At 44.3% G+C, this 17,562-nt stretch overlaps 1 protein-coding gene across 8 annotated transcripts in view; it reads right to left on the bottom strand.

Annotated features, from left to right (window-relative positions):
• The window catches only part of EML6 (EMAP like 6), a 91,816-nt gene extending 75,002 nt beyond the window's left edge, over positions 1-16,814 (bottom strand). For 4 of the 8 annotated variants that reach the window (XM_064709682.1, XM_064709685.1, XM_064709684.1 and 1 more), the window contains exon 1: positions 15,864-16,814. In XM_064709682.1, coding sequence (XP_064565752.1) covers positions 15,864-16,060 — 197 coding nt within the window. In that variant the 5' untranslated portion in view covers positions 16,061-16,814. The remainder of the gene's footprint in view (positions 1-15,863) is intronic. The other 4 variants (XM_064709687.1, XM_064709683.1, XM_064709688.1 and 1 more) reach the window with 1 other exon arrangement.
• Between the last annotated feature and the right edge of the window lie 748 nt (positions 16,815-17,562).

Here is a 17,562-nt window from a genome sequence, read left to right as displayed (position 1 = left end):
GTTTCTACATGTCTACAGAAAGGAAACTCATTTTGAAGATTTTTACTGAAAGAAAATCCTAATTAGTCACAAGTAAGCAAAGGACACACTTGTAATGGGAGCTTGGCCTGCAGAGATTTGAAATGTGTCCAGAACTCAGCTGCCCACACTGAAGGATGAAGGATTTCCAACTTGTGAAAATACACCTGAATGCTCTCAACTCAGACATCTTAGAAAAATCACCACCAAGACACACCTTCCTTCACTCAGCACACACAAATATTGCTGAGTTCATCTTTACAGAAATGACTGAAATAACAGGAAATTGTTATCTTTGTGTAAAACCCCAAAAGTCTGTGCATTAAAGAAGCTGCACCTGAATCAAGGGGAAGGCAGAAATTCATCCTGGTCATTTTTACAAGTTAATTATACATGGATATTATAATCAGGAAAAAAAGTTTATTTTAATTTTTTTTGTGTTTCTTAGTTCATTAATTATATTTATGTGTAAAACAATAGTTCTAGGATGCTTAACTGTCAAATCAGCTTTGTATATAGACACTTAATGTTTTAATTGTACCACTTTCAATTTGTTTTTAACACTTAGTATATTCCTGGTTAAATATTTCCTCTAATTCATGTACTGCCATGTTTTGTAATTTATCTGGTTTTATTTTAAAAATATATTAAACTAAGGAGAAAAGAAGGGAATGACTGCATTAGTTACTTAGAAAATAAAGTTCACCCAGCCTGGAGTGCCATACAACAGCTGCCTGAGCAGTTAGAAAGTTTTATTATTTTTTTATCAATTTATTATTCCATCAATCCACTGTCTAATGAAGTTAAAAAAAGAAGCAGCTTCAAATGTAAACATTAATAATAATTTCACAAGCCAGAGTAAAATATTCCTTTGCCTTCTGGACCCTCACAAAGGCTGTGCCAGCTCTAGATCTGTATTTTTTCAGACTTTGTGGATATGAGCAGTGCTTTCAGATGAGAAGCTGTAATTCATCAGCACTAGAAATCAAATTTCTTCTTACACTTGTACAATAGAAAATGTTACTCTGGAGAGCCCAAAGAGCAGAGTTAATACCAACATGCCAAGTGCATCAGACATCCCCTGCCTCTGCTACAACTGCTGAAATGAAATAAATCAAATGCTCTTTTCCCCAGAGCTGTTTCCACAATGATAATATTTCAAGTGCACATTAAAATGTAGGATTTGAACACAATCAGTTCAGCCCCCTCAGGGTCTGTGGGACACAGCCCAGGGTGGTGCTGTTAGAATTTTGTACTGCAAACCAGCTTTGAGCTGATCTGGGCATTCAGAGCTTTTGTTGTGCTCCAATACAGGCAAACAGATCAAATAGGAAGCAGAATTAATTTAGGTAAGGGGGCATTGGAGGAATTCCCAGATTTGCCCTAGAAGGAAGAATTCTAAAATTCTAAAACTGAGAGTTCCATGCCAGCAGTACCTAAGTTTGCTGGTTTCAATTATCTGTATTACTGACACACTTGCAGCTCAGCTGAAATTACAGCTGGCAGTATTTGCTGATCAGATCTGGATTTCTGAAAGCAGAAGATTAATAGAGATGAGTGGTGTGGGACACATTATCCACATTCTGCTCTCTTGCAAAAATATCAGACGAGTTGAGAAACAACCAGAATTTTAATGCATGTTAATTTTATTTTTGTATTCTGCAGGCAGCTGGAATAAGTAAAAAAAGATCTGTAATCATGTCAGAATTAGAAAAAAAAACCTGAAAGCCAAAGCTTTATTCTATATTCATTATTTAAATATTAATTATTCATTATTTAAATATTAAAATAGTAAAATTATATTCTTTGGCTTTCATGATCTTATAACAAAGCCACAAACATATCTAGAAGTGTTTTCACTTTTACTTGAAATGAGATTCATAACGTGACTGGAACACACCTTAAAAACATTGTTTTGTTTGAAGTTAATTGCATCTAGAAATTATAATCAGGAAAAAGGTTGATTTTTTTGGTTTTTGTGTTTCTTGGTTCATTGATTATTTTTATGTGTAAAACAATAGTTCTAGGATGCTTAACTGTCAACATAGTATTAGATAATAGTGTAACATGGTATTAGGTAATAGTAACATCTTCATTTATTTAGACAATTAGTGAAATAATTGCACTTCTGTGTAATAACATTCACGTTATCTTATTTGGCTGAAAACAGGGCTTTTTTACTGAATGGGATTTTCAACTTTTTCTAAGCTGTCCAGAGCAGGTCCAACAGGATGTCACCCCTTAGCAGTACTTTACAATCAGAAGTTACAGTTCCAAAAAACCCCCCCTAAACTTGGAGATTGGCATCTATATTCCAACAATTCCTCATTTTAAAACCTTCCCTTTGAGATGTAGCTTTAGGAGGAGGAGCCTTTGTAGGTTTGCATTTAATACTTCCCAGGTAACAGCACATTTGAGTGCCAGCTCTCCCCAGGCAGGGACACAGCCTGTGCCATAAAGGTTCCACAGCAAGCTGGGTTTGGGTTTCAGGGCAGTGTTTTGGGAACAGCCCAGCCCCTCCTCAGAACAAACACCTCCAGTGAGGAACTGAACTGCCCTCAGGCACTCAGGGGAGGAGCCACAACAGAAATAGGGATTTTTGCCCAGAAGGGTGAGAATGGAACAAGCAAACAAACACAAAAGGATGCAAGAACAGAATAAGGGGAACTAAGACAGCCAGGGAAGTTCCCACGTGTCAGTGCCAGAATGTCTCAGAGTTAGGGAGGCTGGGGCAGCCTCTAGGGGTGACTGTGGGGTCACAGTGCAGAGCAGATCCAGCAGCTGAGTGGGAGTTTGATAACTCTGCAGTCACCCCTGAAGGCTGCTGAGAAGCACTCACCTTTATTCACTCTGTCAGCTGGGCCTTCTTGTTCCAACAACGTAAGAAACAGAAATAAAATTAATTTAAGACAAAAGGAAAAATATTCAGTCAAACAAAGCATAATCTAAAACATAAATGAGGATTCTAATTAAGAAAACTAAAGTTTATGTTCAGAATGTATGAAATGCTGCCAAATTTTTCTATGAACCAAATTCCTCAGGGCTTTTGCTGGTTTCTGGAAGAGCTGATCCAAACCACAGCTTACATTTTCAAGGTGAGATGGGTGAAGGTGTTGCATGCAGCAGGAACAACCAAGTGTGGGGAGCCCCATATCCATGGGCAATCCAAGAATGAAACAGGAGACCAACCTGTTCATTCCTGTTCCTGAGCTGTCATTCCCTTGGAACTCTGCCCTTTGGGGTGGATGCCAGAGGTACCAGCAAAGCAGTTCCACCTCACTGACTGAGGGAGCCAGGAGAAAAGCTGCAATCCAGCATGTTGGAAACAGTATGCTAACATTCCCACAGCAATAAGCAGTGCAGGACATAACAGAAAATGACATTTGAAATGCCACAGTCTGCCTTCAGAGGAGAGAAATGAAGAGCTAAAACTCCCCAGGACCTCCTGAGCACAATGCAAGGTCTGATGCCTTAAATTCATGCTGACATGCAGTGAAACTCTTCTGTTTTAACATCTTTGGGCATGTTGTCCTAAAGCCACAGCCCAGGCCCCAAAGAACAAACCATGGTTGTGGCAATTGCTTTTTTTGGTCAATCTCACCTTTTTGTTCTTTTTTAAATTTCTGTCACATACTAGAGGGAAAAACCCCTCCTGTCACAATGCAAGAAATGCAAGAGATTTTTCTTTTTTACTGGAAACATTTCCTAGGAGCCTAAATTTCTGCCAGCACCCAGAAAAAGCTCAGATGTGCCAATATTGAACAATTCTATGTAGTCCCAACTGCTTAACAAGTCCAGGATTAAGAGCAGTCCATCATAAATGAAATTAAAGGACATCAGTCTCCACTGCTTCCTCCAGAGGTAATTCTGTGATGACATTTAGTCAACAATTTATTTGAAAGCCAAAAATATCCATGTTTTATATTTATGGATTATATAATACTGCATAATTATATCTATATCTATATATATATACACTATTTATATGTATTTATGTGTGTACATAAATTTATAAACACAGAACACAATCCTGGGGTTGGTAGCAGCCTGTGACAGCTGCAGCAGATGTTCAGCTTTGAGGGGCTCAGGCTGATCAAATTCTCATATCTATAGGGAGGAAGCAAGCAGGACAGAAATGTGTGCAGTGCAGTGGCTGTCATGCTGTATAAAGGAACTGCTGCCAAACTAAATGACAAGGTAAAAGAACATTTACCCCTAAGCAGTGGGGAGTCCCACAGATTGGAAATGAAAAAGAACAGATACCACAGGGAACACGTGAAATGCAAGACACATTCAAGTAATATTTAATACAGCAAGAATCAGGGCATTCTGAAGAGCTGACTTATTTAACAGCAATTAGATAAATCTGTCCTCAGTTGAAACACAAAGTACATTGTTATTCCTAATTTAAATTTTCTTCTGACCCTTCACCTGGTCCAACAGGCAATGAAAACACAATTGTGAAGTTCTACTGATGTAGACACAAGTGCCAAAATATTCCTTGCTCAGACAAATGCATGCTGCTTTCTCAGCTCCCTCACAGGAAAATCATGTTTTATCTCACATAAGGCCAGCTCTCAGAGAACAAGACTCTCTGTTCAGATTTACAATATTCTTAAAATAGGCCTGTGCAGAAATAAATAGCTGTCACCCATCTCCCATGCAGATCTGAGATTTCCTCACATGCCTGGTCACACCAGTGCATCCACCAGGATCTGGGAAGTTAAAGATCCACACCCTGGTTCCCACCAAAGCACTCAAGCCCTGGAAATTCATTTTCTAGAAATTTTAGAATGGAAGATTAGTTTACTTCCAAGCTTTTAGAGTGATCCATCTGTGTAACAGAGCAATTCATATGTTCCCTCATAAGGCAGTGCCCACAGAGTCACACCACGGCTGGAAAGCAAAATCATGTCTGTGCTAACTCCTCACAAAGGGAAGAGAAATGGCAAAAAGTGAGGAGAGAGTCTGGGAAGTTAGCAAGTTCTCTGAATCAGATAACTTCCCTTCTGTGCTGGCTACAAAATGGATAACTGGGGGAAAACATGGAGGGAAAAGGTTCAGAAGCTCTGTTCAGTGCTGTTTTAGGCAGCAATGGGCAGAGGTTTGAGGAAAGCTGCCCTTGCACATGGAATAAGCTCAGGGCCTGAACCTTGAGGTCTCAAGGAGCACCACAGCCAGACATTGGAAAGAAACCACACAAACACCTGACACTGTTCAAAGCCCACAGGCCACATCCAAACCCAACTCAACAGTGACTTGTCATGTTTATGGGAGTGCCTTACAGTCACTTCAAAATGAACTCTTATCAATGTTTCAAATAGAAAGTGATGCTATCTTGTTAAATTCACATTTTCCATAGGTAAAACTTTCAGTATTACATTTCTGAAGAAGGAAAGTGGCACTGGAAATGCTCACCAACCTTCCTGTTCCTCTGAAAGACTCATCAGGCACTTTGAAAAGATGCTCACAAACCACTTCAGCCTCTCTGTCCTTCCACAGAACCGGCTGCACCAGGCACCTTCAGAATACAGGACCCTCCCTATATTCAAACATGTCTTTTAATGCAATTTAAGATTATTAATTATGCAACCAGTTATTAATTTTACCTGTCTTTTAGTGGATGTGCAGCCAGTCACAGACACAAACAGGAGAGAGCAGGTGTGACATTATGACACCACCAAAATCCATGACATGCTGTATTTAAGGGAGATTACCATGACCCAAAGAATGCCTTTTAAACTTCTGTTTTGTGAGACTAATACCAGCAGTTATATAAACAAACATGCAATTGTGCATTTCTGTGTTTTTATGTAAGCACTGTGATTCATTTTCTTGCCTATTACTATTATTTCTCTTTTTCTCTTGGTTTCTCAGCCAACTCCTCAGAGCAGAGACTGGGAACCTGGAGTTGTGCTCTCAGTGAAACCTCACAGAGCTGGGTTCATCAGAGCCCTTTCTGCTGTATTTTAGGCTCAGTGCTGCAGGGGAGGCTGAAGAGTTTTGTGCCATTATGTAACTGCCTGGCAGCATGTAGCTCCAGGCAGTTATAATCTGGTTTACCGCTTGTCATTTGCTAATACTTGGGGTTTTTTCCTCTAGCTTATGCTCTCAGGGATGTTACAGGGGGGGAGAGAGAGCAGGACAGAGAGCAGGTTCAGCCCCAGCTGCCAGGCTCGTGTGGAGAGCACAGCAAATCTCCCTGCTCATGCCCTGAGCCTCCTGCAGCACCAGAGCAGTGCCTGCCCTGCCACACACAGGGTGGGCCCTGCTGGTGGCTCCTGTCCCTGCCCTGCCACACACAGCCTGGGCCCTGCTGGTGGCTCCTGTCCCTGCCCTGCCACACACAGGGTGGGCCCTGCTGGTGGCTCCTGTCCCTGCCCTGCCACACACAGCCTGGGCCCTGCTGGTGGCTCCCTGTCCCTGTCACACACAGCCTGGGCCCGGCTGGTGGCTCCATGGCCCTGCCCTGCCACACTCAGGGTGGGCTCTGCTGGTGGCACCCTGTCCCTGTGGGTGGCTCCTGTCCCTGCCCTGCTGGTGGCACCCTGTCCCTGCTGGTGGCTCCCTGCCCCTGTCCCTGCTGGTGGCTCCCTGTCCCTGCCCTGCTGGTGCCTCCCTGTCCCTGCTGGTGCCTCCCTGTCCCTGCCCTGCTGGTGCCTCCCTGTCCCTGCCCTGCTGGTGGCTCCCCGTCCCTGCCCTGTCCCTGTAGGTGGCTCCTGTCCCTGCCCTGCTGGTGGCTCCCTGTCCCTGCCCTGTCCCTGCTGGTGGCTCCTGTCCCTGCCCTGCTGGTGCCTCCATGTCCCTGTCCCTGCCACACACAGACTGGGCCCTGCTGGTGCCTCCCTGTCCCTGTCCCGCTGGTGGCTCCCTGTCCCTGCCCTGCTGGTGGCTCCCTGTCCCTGCCCTGTCCCTGCTGGTGCCTCCCTGTCCCTGCTCTGTCCCTGTAGGTGGCTCCTGTCCCTGCCCTGCTGATGGCTCCCTGTCCCTGCCGGTGCCTCCCGTGCCGCTGGAGGCTGAGGCTGAGCAGGATCTCGGAGCACAAGCGCTGGGTAAGATTTAATTCCAATCAAATCTGCTCATGGAGTGCGTTCAGCAGGGCTGGGCAGAATTCCAGGTTTAACCACACCATGGCAGCCAGCCAGGAGTGGGAAATAGCAACACACTTGGTGCTGTGCAGGGCCACAGAAACAGGTCCCTGCATCGCTGCCTGCAGATCCTGAATGCTTTCAGAGCAGTAAAAATCACAAGCTACTAAAGGAGGCTTCACATGTCCTTGAGAACACTTCATATATCTACTTGCTTTTCTATTCTCTTACACTTTTCCTGAGCTAAATATCCTTTTCCCTTCATTCTTTCACCCCTGCCAGATGAGACAAAAATGTATCCCAGCTAATTCTTCAGTACAAACCTAAGGGAAGAATTACAATGGACAAGCTCCCTCTGGGAAGGGAGCAGCCAAGAGCCAGTGAGGGTTCCTTCATGTGTCTGCACTCTGCTCATTCTGCAAACAAAACTAAAATGGTATTTTTCATGCTGTATTCTATTTCTCTCTCCATTAAATCAGTCTTCTTAAAGGAGAAAAAAAATTAAATCTGAAAATCTGATAGAAGCCATGGGAAAACTAAATATGAAAATAAAACTAACAAAACCCACAGAGTCCTCAAAACTCTATGTTCTTGGCTACATTCTATTTCAAAGGAAGAAATTACTTTGTATCTATTTTATTAAGATTGAAATTATTTATAAAATTGCTTTTTTTACAAAAGTATTAGTGTTCTGCCAGGGAGGACTTGAATTTATGAAAGGTGATTTTTAAAAGGATATAAGGAGAACTTAAAAGGATAAAAGGAGAATTTTTAATAATCTGAACTGTCCTTGCCAGAGGAGATAAGATGGAAGAGAGATGAGCCTAAAACAGATGTGTAGATTCCTTTAAAAAATGTGTTCTTCCTCCAGTTAATGGAAGAGAAATAATGGGAATTACCTCTCTCAATTTATTCTGTGCCAAAATTTTCTGCCACAATAGGAAATGGCAAATTTTCATTTGAAATTAATTTGAAATATTTATTTGGAGACCTGTGATACAATTATATCACAAACTCTATTTTCCAAAGAGTTTCATATCCAAAAGAAGGCGCCCAAAATTTTGAGTGCATTCTGAGTGACATGAGCTGTAATACAGAAACCAACTGATTATTTGTGGGAAAGGAAAATGCAGAAGGGGAAGGGGAAGGGGAAGGGGAAGGGGAAGGGGAAGGGGAAGGGGAAAGGGAAAGGGAAAGGAGATTTTTTTTACACACCCATATTTAACAACATTAAACAATCAGAATCTCATCAAGTCTTGAAGAAGAGGAGTGCATATGGAAGGTCACAGTGCTCTGCTGTGCATCTTCTGCAAATTCCCAAGGAATTATTCCTTATGGCCACAATTAATGAGAGCTGCCAGACCAAGGAGTGACTTTACCCAACGTGCAGCTAAGACACAGCAGAATTCCTGTCTGGGATTTGAGTGGGCTACTTGTTCTTATTCCTGTCTAGGCCTTATGTGGGTTACTTGTTCTAAGTATCTTTTGCAAAATTCTCTTTTCTGCAGCCCCACAGCCCAGGTGCAATTCTTTAAAACTTGGTTCTGGTGTTAGAATGTAAGAAGGGCCACCCAAGGCAGAACCTGGGGTGTTGTCTGGAAACAACAGCTCTGGGTTAGACCCTCATCCCTGCCAAGCCTCACAGCCAGCCCAGGCAGGGCAGGTGACAGCAGAGGGACAGCTCAGTGCCAGGCCACAGCCACACACCCAACCCAGCCCCAGAGAGCTCCCTGGGGAAAGGCAGTTCCATGATTTATTCCCCTCCTGGGAAGGAGGGGCTGCATTACAAGGAGTGCAGCACAGAGATGCCCCTCCTAAAGCAGCCTGAGATCCCAGGCAGAACCACACAAACCTCTTCAGTCTGACAAGCAAAAGCTTCAAATGGCTCTCTCAACTGAAGACAGCTTTCATAAAGACTCATTTAATATCCTTTTGGACACTTGTGGCCACTCCCAGATGCCACATGTTTTAAAACACTCAAACAAATCCCCCATGGAAGTAAAAGGCCAGCACATATGCAACAATCACTGCACCTGCAGGAGACCTTGAATCAGGAACACAACTGAATATGATAAACTTGTTTTACAGCATTAAGAAAGAGCAGTTTGACCAAACAGCATTTCAATTTTTATATTTTTTTAAAGAAATAATTTCTAAATAGATGAGAATCCCATGGAATCCTGGAGGGATCAGGAACCTGCTGAAATCTCATTTAGGTGCAGCCACACTTGTACATGCTCAGCACCGGTGTGACCAGGGCCTGAGAGCAGATCCCAGTGGCCTCATCTCTGATCTCACACAGAAAGCTCAGCTTTTCCCTCATCACAGATTCCAGCACTGGGAGAAGCCAAAGGGTCCTTTAAGGACCTTACAAACAGTGCTCAAACACTAGAGAGATGAAAGGAAAAGTTAAAGAAATTTACATTTAACACCTTTTCTGGTCAGACAGCAGCTGGCTGTGACTAACCTGCAGTTACAGAGCTCCCAGCATCCAGAGAGGGAGGCCTGCTCTGCAAAAGGGTTCAGCCTTAACTGCAGGTAGAGCTGTAAACAACTGAGGGTGTGTTTTGTCCTTTGTACTACAGTCAAAATAAAATAAACAACAATTTTTACAGTCAATTTCTAAAATAAACAACATCTCTGAAAAAACCCAGAAAATTCTTCTTCAAAAGTACAGCTCATCTTGCCCAAAACTGTTATTTTGCAATTAATATTTGCAGGTAGTAGGTTACTACCACAGTAAGTGATACTTTCAGTATTTATCTCTGCATATAGGTTAACAGGATAACAGGATAGCAGAGGATAACAGTTTCTGAGGATGAGGAAGCAGGCATTTGCCATGAACAGATGCCCAATTTTCATGTGGAGGCATCAATATTGGTATGACTACATACAAACTGCAGTGCCAGTCAGTAATTTTCATGTAGGGTTATGCCTTGAACATTCAAGTCTGCTACAATAATGGAGGCACTCAAAATTCCCTATAAAAAATCCAGTAAAATCTTTTGTACCAAGGAGTGTTAGGCAGCCAAAATAACAGGGTTGCTGTGTCACTCTGAGAGTAACCTTTATTTTATGTTCTGTTTTAATTACCATCATTTTAGTGAATTTCCATCCATCTGTCAGAGAAGAAAGAACAAACTTCACCGCCAGCACCCACAGAAGTTGCAGCAGTAACGCCGAGCACACCAAGGCTCATTGTGCTGCTGGAACACTTAGAGAAGCTTGACATAAACACACACTCAGCCCTGAGATCAGCCTCCCTAAAGCTTTAGGGGGCTGTGCCCAGCCTGTGTAAATACCACCCTGAAGGGAATTTAAATTCAAGGTGTCTCTTGGACAGCCAACACACACAGCTAAATGTTCCCGGGGTAGAAATGCACCTCATGAAAAACAAGCTGATGTTCCAAAGAACAGTCTTTAGGTGGGAAGAAAAGGAGGCATTTTTGTTCTTTACCAAAGTTCCTAGTACGAAAGGAGAGGAAAAGTCAGGCCAATACCACAAGCAAGCCTTTGCCTTAAGTAATGAAAACAACTAAAATTCCCAAAAACCTGAGCAGCTGGCAAATCACCAAAAGACCTTTTTACAGACCTCCAATCCCCTCCTACTTTCACACAGAAGCATTCCAATGCTTGGAACTGTAGATATATATATTTTTTTTTTAATTTGAAATTAAGTCACATGAAAACATTTTCTGTGAGTTTTCATCCTGGTAAAGAGTGATTACACACAACTACCTGACCATCATGACTCCTGGCCATCTGAAATAAAGCTGAAATAAGTTAAAAAATGCAGAGTCTTAACACATAAGAAATATGAAAAAATGTAGAAAAAATTAGGTTTAGACTGCTCTGGTTAAAGGCTGTGGATAAATGATGACCATTCTCATCAACATATAGTGACAAATGCCTGCTGAGTTTCTCTCCAATTTTAACTGATGTAAGTATTTCTAAACCACTTTCAATAAGATCCTGTGACTGTACACTCAAACACATCTGATGCATTAATACAGATATTTAAGAAACCAATTTATAGCAGGTCATGCTCTGATAAAGACTTCAAACCTAAGCACAGCACAGCACTCAAGCAGAGGCAAAAGAGGCCACTGGAACTCCATGGAATAAACAGCATTTTCCCAAGGTTTTCCAGCATTGAAAGCCAAGGAGGCAACAAGCTGATTAGAGGTGTTTCTATGGGGAACTAATTCCTTTCATACAAAACTCATTTAACAACTTGCTGCCTCAGAAGAGCTCCCAAAACCCTGCTTCACCCCCAGTGTGCCATGTCTGGATGGTGGATGCATGGTGTAGCATCTATGAAACAGGGCTGGAATTTCTGCTGTTGAAAATCTCTCCCAAAATCTCTCTTTTATTCACTGAATCTCAGCAGTTCTGTGGGGTCCCCTGGGGTGTCTGAAGTCCAGGGTTAGCCCAAGCTGCAGGCAGTGCAGCTCCCATGCACTGATGATAAACAATACCCACAGCAACCTGAACACCACTCTACAACCAACACCCGCTGTCACCTTCCAAATGGTGGCAACTGAACAGAAATTTAAAGTATTTTAGATCCCTTAATAAGCATAAACAGAGATATTATAACACTTAATTTTAAATAAAAATATTAATGTACAATTCAGATCCTCTGTCTCTGAGGCTTTGATTTGCATAGCTCTGCAAATCAGAAATTGCAGAATTACATTGTGGTCAGCAATACACAACACTGCTTGAAGCATGTCACTCCTTTTGTCCCCAGAGCACAAGAGCAGAGATCCCCATCCTGACACACATCCAGTCTCCTGAAACGACCCTTGTGGAGAGCAGCCCAGGAAATCCCATCCCCCTGGCACGGCCGCGCTTTAATCCCAGTCTGTCACACCCTGAGAGCAATATTCTGATAAATCCCAGCTGTGAGCAGCCCTGCACAAACAACAGCCCTGCAAGCCATGGATAACAGCAGGGCTTTGCAGGGACTACAGGCACCTGGGAGGGGCAGCAGGCTTGGTGCCTCACAGAGACCGACAGCCAGGATGCAAACCTGCTTCTGGAAGTGCACAACATAGAAAATATCAGATTCCACAAGAAACAGGGTGTATAACAATGTAACATATTCAGGGCAATGCTCAATTCCTCAGAAATTCTTGGGACTAGAGAACAGGGAGAAATAACTTGATCACTTCACCACAGGAATATTTCTCAGGGTTAGGAATCTCTGTTCACAAATGACTTCTGCAGAAACAGATAAAATCAGTTGCATTTTAAGTCATAGTGAGAAGTATCTCAATGGGTTATATTCTTATTTTTGCTGTTTGCCGTGGATTTTACATGCACAAATTGCAGAAAAAATATAGGAAAGAACTGCCTCCAAGATTTAATTGAGAGAAAAACAAGGATTGATCATTTCTGTTCTTCACGTAATGCACAATATTAAAGTAAGGAAACCTGTCCTTCTGGAAGTTTTCAATTATTGTCAAAGCCAATGCTCTCATGAACTCCTCTGCAAAGCAGGGCTCCCTCAAAGGTTAAATCAGTGGTTCAGGGCCTCCTCTCCTCCTGCAGTCAAAGGAGGAGGCACTGGAAGGCCAGCACAGAAAACAGGACAATTCCGAGCTCCCTTGTTCCTGCTGGAACATCGACCTTATTAGCTGAGTGCAGAACATTCAGTTCCTGAGCAGAACTCGCCTTTCAAATGGGAATCTTGGAAAAAAAGGCATTTCTCCAATACAATAACATTTAATCCAATACTTTCTGCTCTGCTTTAGCCCAAACTAAATTATGTCCAGCTGCATTATCTTGATGCAAAACAAGAGACAGAACTATTAATCTTGGAGAAGATATTAAACATACACACCTGCCCTTTCCACCAAGGACAAACATCCCCTCTCATGACTTCAGTAAACACTTCAAGGTAACACACAATATTACTTCTGAGAATCGTGGGGTTCTCATCTTTTTTTTTCAACAAAACAGCATTCAGAAAAACACAAAAAAATTCACAGAAGGAGATAACAGCAGTCCTTGGAAACAGAAGATCTCCCCACTTGAAGGTCTCCCAATCTCAGTGATTCAGGGTATTTTCCAAAATCCAAGCTTTCTTTTTTAAACAGTGTTTCAAACCTCTTTAGAAATGACAACTTGTTGGACTGCCAATGCACACCCTGCTGTTTAGAAGCTGGTCTTAAGCAAGTAAATCCCAACAAACGCAGAAAAATTGGATAAGTACATTCATCCATTCATCTCAAATGGATGAGAGCTGTGAAGCTTAAAATGTGAGAATTTAAATTCCCACACTTATTAGTGATATCAGCAATGACCACACAAGGCATCATCTGCTTGGAAGTGCTCCCAGTGATGGGAATTCCATCAGGGCACCAGTGGAAGGGAGGCAGCCACCAATGCCCTGGTGCCAACAACAGAACATTCCAGCAGCAGTCTGGGCAGTCTGTCCTTCCTTAAACCCCTCATGGTGACAGCAACAGCTCTTGGCCCCTCAGAGCTGACATGAGCTGCTCTTGCTTTCTGCTCATTCATGTCTTCTGCACCCAAATGTTTCATCCTCTGTGGAAACTACAGTTTTCCACCAGAATTCTGATGGTGTGACAGAGCAGAAACCAAACCCATCTTTCCAAAGCAGGAGTTGGACGCTCAGCAAATCCCTCAAGACACAACAATTTGAACACATGGCTCTGGTTCCCTTTAAAGAGCCCAACAGGCAATGTCAAAGTACAAATATGAGACATCAATTCTTTCTATCCCAGTTGTGCTTTCTAAACATGACACTGCCAAAAGCAGACTCCTAATATGACAGATTTTAATGTAAGGGGTACAGAAGCTGTACAATGCCTTTGGTTTGGGGAGGGAGGTGCTGTCAGGTGTTATAATAACAATTCAAACATAAGCACAGAAGTACACAACTCTCTACATGGATTACACTTCCTGTACCAAAGTGTATCAAAAAGTGTGTGGAGAGCCTGGTTTAAGCATGGCTTAAAGAAAGAGGCCATGAAGGTATTCAGCTGAGGGAAATATAGAAGCCTGCTGTAAAGCAGCCTTTCCCAGGCTTGATCCTGTAAATAATTAGGTTCTCAGCCACCTTTTATAACAGTTAATTCACTTCATGCATATTGCAAAATCTGAGCTCCCGATAGGCTGTAGAGAAAACTTCAGCTCCTCCTTTTGTTTACAATACCTGAAGTTAGTTTACTGAAACCAAGATCAGTGTTCCCACCATGATATGAAAGGTTCTCAAAACCTTCATATCTGTTCCCAGACTGGCCGTCTGTTCCCAGTAGTAGCCAAGGACAGAACGGTCTGAGAATCTTGTTGTTTATATAAAAGGTGGCTGAGAACCTTAATTATTTACAGGATCAAGCCTGGGAAAGGCTGCTTTACTGCAGGCTTCTATATTTCCCTCAGCTGAATACCTTCATGGCCTCTTTCTTTAAGCCATGCTTAAACCAGGCTCTCCACAAAAGTGTATCAAATTTTATGTCCACACAACAAGCAAAACTTTTCATTTCATGATCCTGCAGATGTCTCCAAAACACTGAATCTCCTCTGAGCAGCCCAGCATCTATTTTCAGCAGCCTTTTGGAGCTGATAATACCTTTGGAACCAAAATAAACCTTGATGCACATGCACTGTACTCGATGAAATCCTAGAGAGGGGGAGAAGGCTGCTACGAGGATCCACAGCAGCCAAAAGCTCTTCCTGGGAAAAGTGGAAGGCTTTCTGCAAACAAGGATTGTGTGACAATTGTGTGGTTTGGTTACAGAGTGTCAAAACTCTGGCTGCAGCAGATGCTTCCCCAGCCCTCCCACACCATGAGTCACCTGGGACTGTTCTGCCTTCACATCCTCCAGGAAACGCTTCATTCATGCTGAACTGGGTGAGCAGGGAGGGCAGCACATCGCTGTGCTCAGAGGAGTGGCATCACCAGGCAACATCCTTCGGGAGGATATTCTAGGCTCACATTTCTCTCATCAAGTAGTAGCTACATTAATTTTCTGCTTTACTGATGTAAATTTCTGCATTCTGGACAGATTTTTTTAAAGATTACCTTGAACACTGTAACTGCATTTTTATTTTGGGAGGTGCAGTTAAAATATCAGCATTTCTGTAGGATGAAAATATCAATTAAATCCACTTCTCGGGCAGAATTAGAGAGAAAGGAACAATGAAGTGGACAGATGAGGAGCAAGACCTGGCCATCTTGCACCAGCATGCTTGGGATTGTTTGCCTGGAGTGCAAACAGCTGAACTTGATTTTGATTTACATTTTCTGGATATTAAAATCAGATTAGTTTGAGCTACGTGTCAGATTTATGGCACTCTCATGCTGGGATTTGCTGAGGGCGAGGAGAGCTGCACCTGCCTTCTGCACGAGGTCAGAATTGATGAGCTGGGGTCCCAGCCCAGGAAACATCAAGGCACTGGAACCACGATTTTGCAGCACTGTTGCACTGAGATCTTTCCAGCGCTGAAATGCTTTGCTTTTGGTGCAGTGCAATAGAAAAACGGAACCTTCCCTCCGTTATTATGGCAATATTTTCAAGCTTTGCTACAAAATAATGATAATCAACAGTATCTAGAGATTCAGCTCTCGCAGAGATTGCTGCTAACAAATCTGAGCTGCTCTAAAACGGCAGGTACAAGCCGAGCTGTAAGAGGCGAGGAGGGGGTATTCTGCCAGCACTACATTCTCCTCCCTTCCCTTTAAACCCCACCCCACCCCACCAGCAGAGAAGTCAGCCCCCTTACCTGATAATATCATCGTTGTGCCCGAGGAAGAATTTCTGGCTGTGCTCCCTGGTGTTGTAAACCACGCCGACTCCAGCCACGAAGTACACCACCTCTTTCCCTGCCGTGTAGTACAGGTTGTTGCGGCACTGGTGGCCCCGGTAGCCGTACACCCACTCCAGCCGGAGCTGGCAGCGCGGAGCCGTCCGATCCGCCATGATAACCAGCCCCCTGCCCACCGGCACACACAGCCGAGCGCCGGCCCGCCTTCCCCCGGCACGCTCTCCCCTTCCGAACGGCGGCGATCCCCGCCCGCCTGCCGGAGCCTCAGGTGTCCCTTCCGCGCGGGGATGAGGATGAGGATGGGGACGGGGCTGGGGCTGGGCCGTGCATCCGCGGATGCGGGATGCCGCCGATGCCGCGCTACCGCCGCGCCGCCACCATCATCTGCTGCCGCCGCTGCCCAGGACGAGCCGCCGCCGCTCCGCCGCCGCTGCGCGACCCGGGCAACTTCCCGGGGGCACAAAAACACACCTACATAAGCAGCACGCCCGGCTTTTTTTTCTTTCCGAAGGCAAAGTAACTTCTGTGCGTCACCAGCACCACCTGCCAAAGTCTCCCCGCTGCGTCTCCCGTGTTGCACCTTCTTGGCTTCCCGCACAAAGCTTCCTGGGCGCTCTTCTTTCTAACATATCTACCCTCGGGGCCAGGGCTGGAAGAGAAGAAAACGCAACACCCGTGCGCTGGAGCCGCAGAGTGCACCTGTGTTTAAAATGCAAAGGGACTGCATGGACGGGGGAGCTCTGCTTGGATGGGGAGCTCTCGTTCCGTGAGGGGAGATCTCCTCGGATGGGGGAGCTCTGCTTGCATGGGGGAAGCTCTGCCTGGATGAGGGGAGCTCTGTTTGGATAGGGGAGTTCTCTGTGGGTGGGGGAGCTGCTCTTGGATGGTGCTGTGGCCACTCTGGGCTGTCTGGGGGGCTCCTGAGGCTTTTCAGCAGGATCCAGTGCTTCGAGTCCTCACACAAACCCTCCCTTTCAATATCATCTCACATACAACATCCAGCATTAATATGGGAATATTACCCCACCTTTCCTCACTCCCAGCAACAGAAAACTTTCTCCTTTTGGAGTCTGTAGCAACTATGTAATTAAGACAATCTCATTTTCCCGTTTTCAGTCACAAAACACTCCAAGTCACCACGAGATAGGGGGGACTGCAGTTTTGTTTGGGTTTTCTTTCGGGGGGGGGGGGGGGGGATATTTCCTTTTTTTCCCCCTATTTTTTTTCAATGTTATCCTTTGGAATGATACTATAAGGAACACATTTTCTCTCTTGCCTTCTGCTTTTTCTAAAGCAGAATTCATATTACCATTATCAGTCGAGCTTGTTTGCTGCATGTTATTGTGTTATCCACTGCTTTATAGTATCACTGCACAGGAGCCCAAACCCAGCCCTCCAGAAACTCACTCCACAAGGCCACAACCGCAGGGAAGAGGATGCAGAGGAGCAGAACCAAACACCCATTTGCAGTGCACAGCGCCAGACGGAGGGGAAGAGGGAATTCCAAGGCTGACGACCCCTGTACCTTTTCCCACACAACACGCCTCACACCGACCGAGCCGAGGGGCGGCGTGCCGCCACCGCTCGCACACGGGGTCACAGCGCCGGCAGCACTGCGGGACACGGCAGCGAGACTCCCGCCCTCAAGGGAATGCAA

This window comes from Zonotrichia leucophrys, chromosome 3, assembly GCF_028769735.1.
Source record: "Zonotrichia leucophrys gambelii isolate GWCS_2022_RI chromosome 3, RI_Zleu_2.0, whole genome shotgun sequence".
Taxonomy (NCBI): domain Eukaryota; kingdom Metazoa; phylum Chordata; class Aves; order Passeriformes; family Passerellidae; genus Zonotrichia; species Zonotrichia leucophrys.
This window is presented reverse-complemented; position numbering and strand designations above follow the sequence as displayed.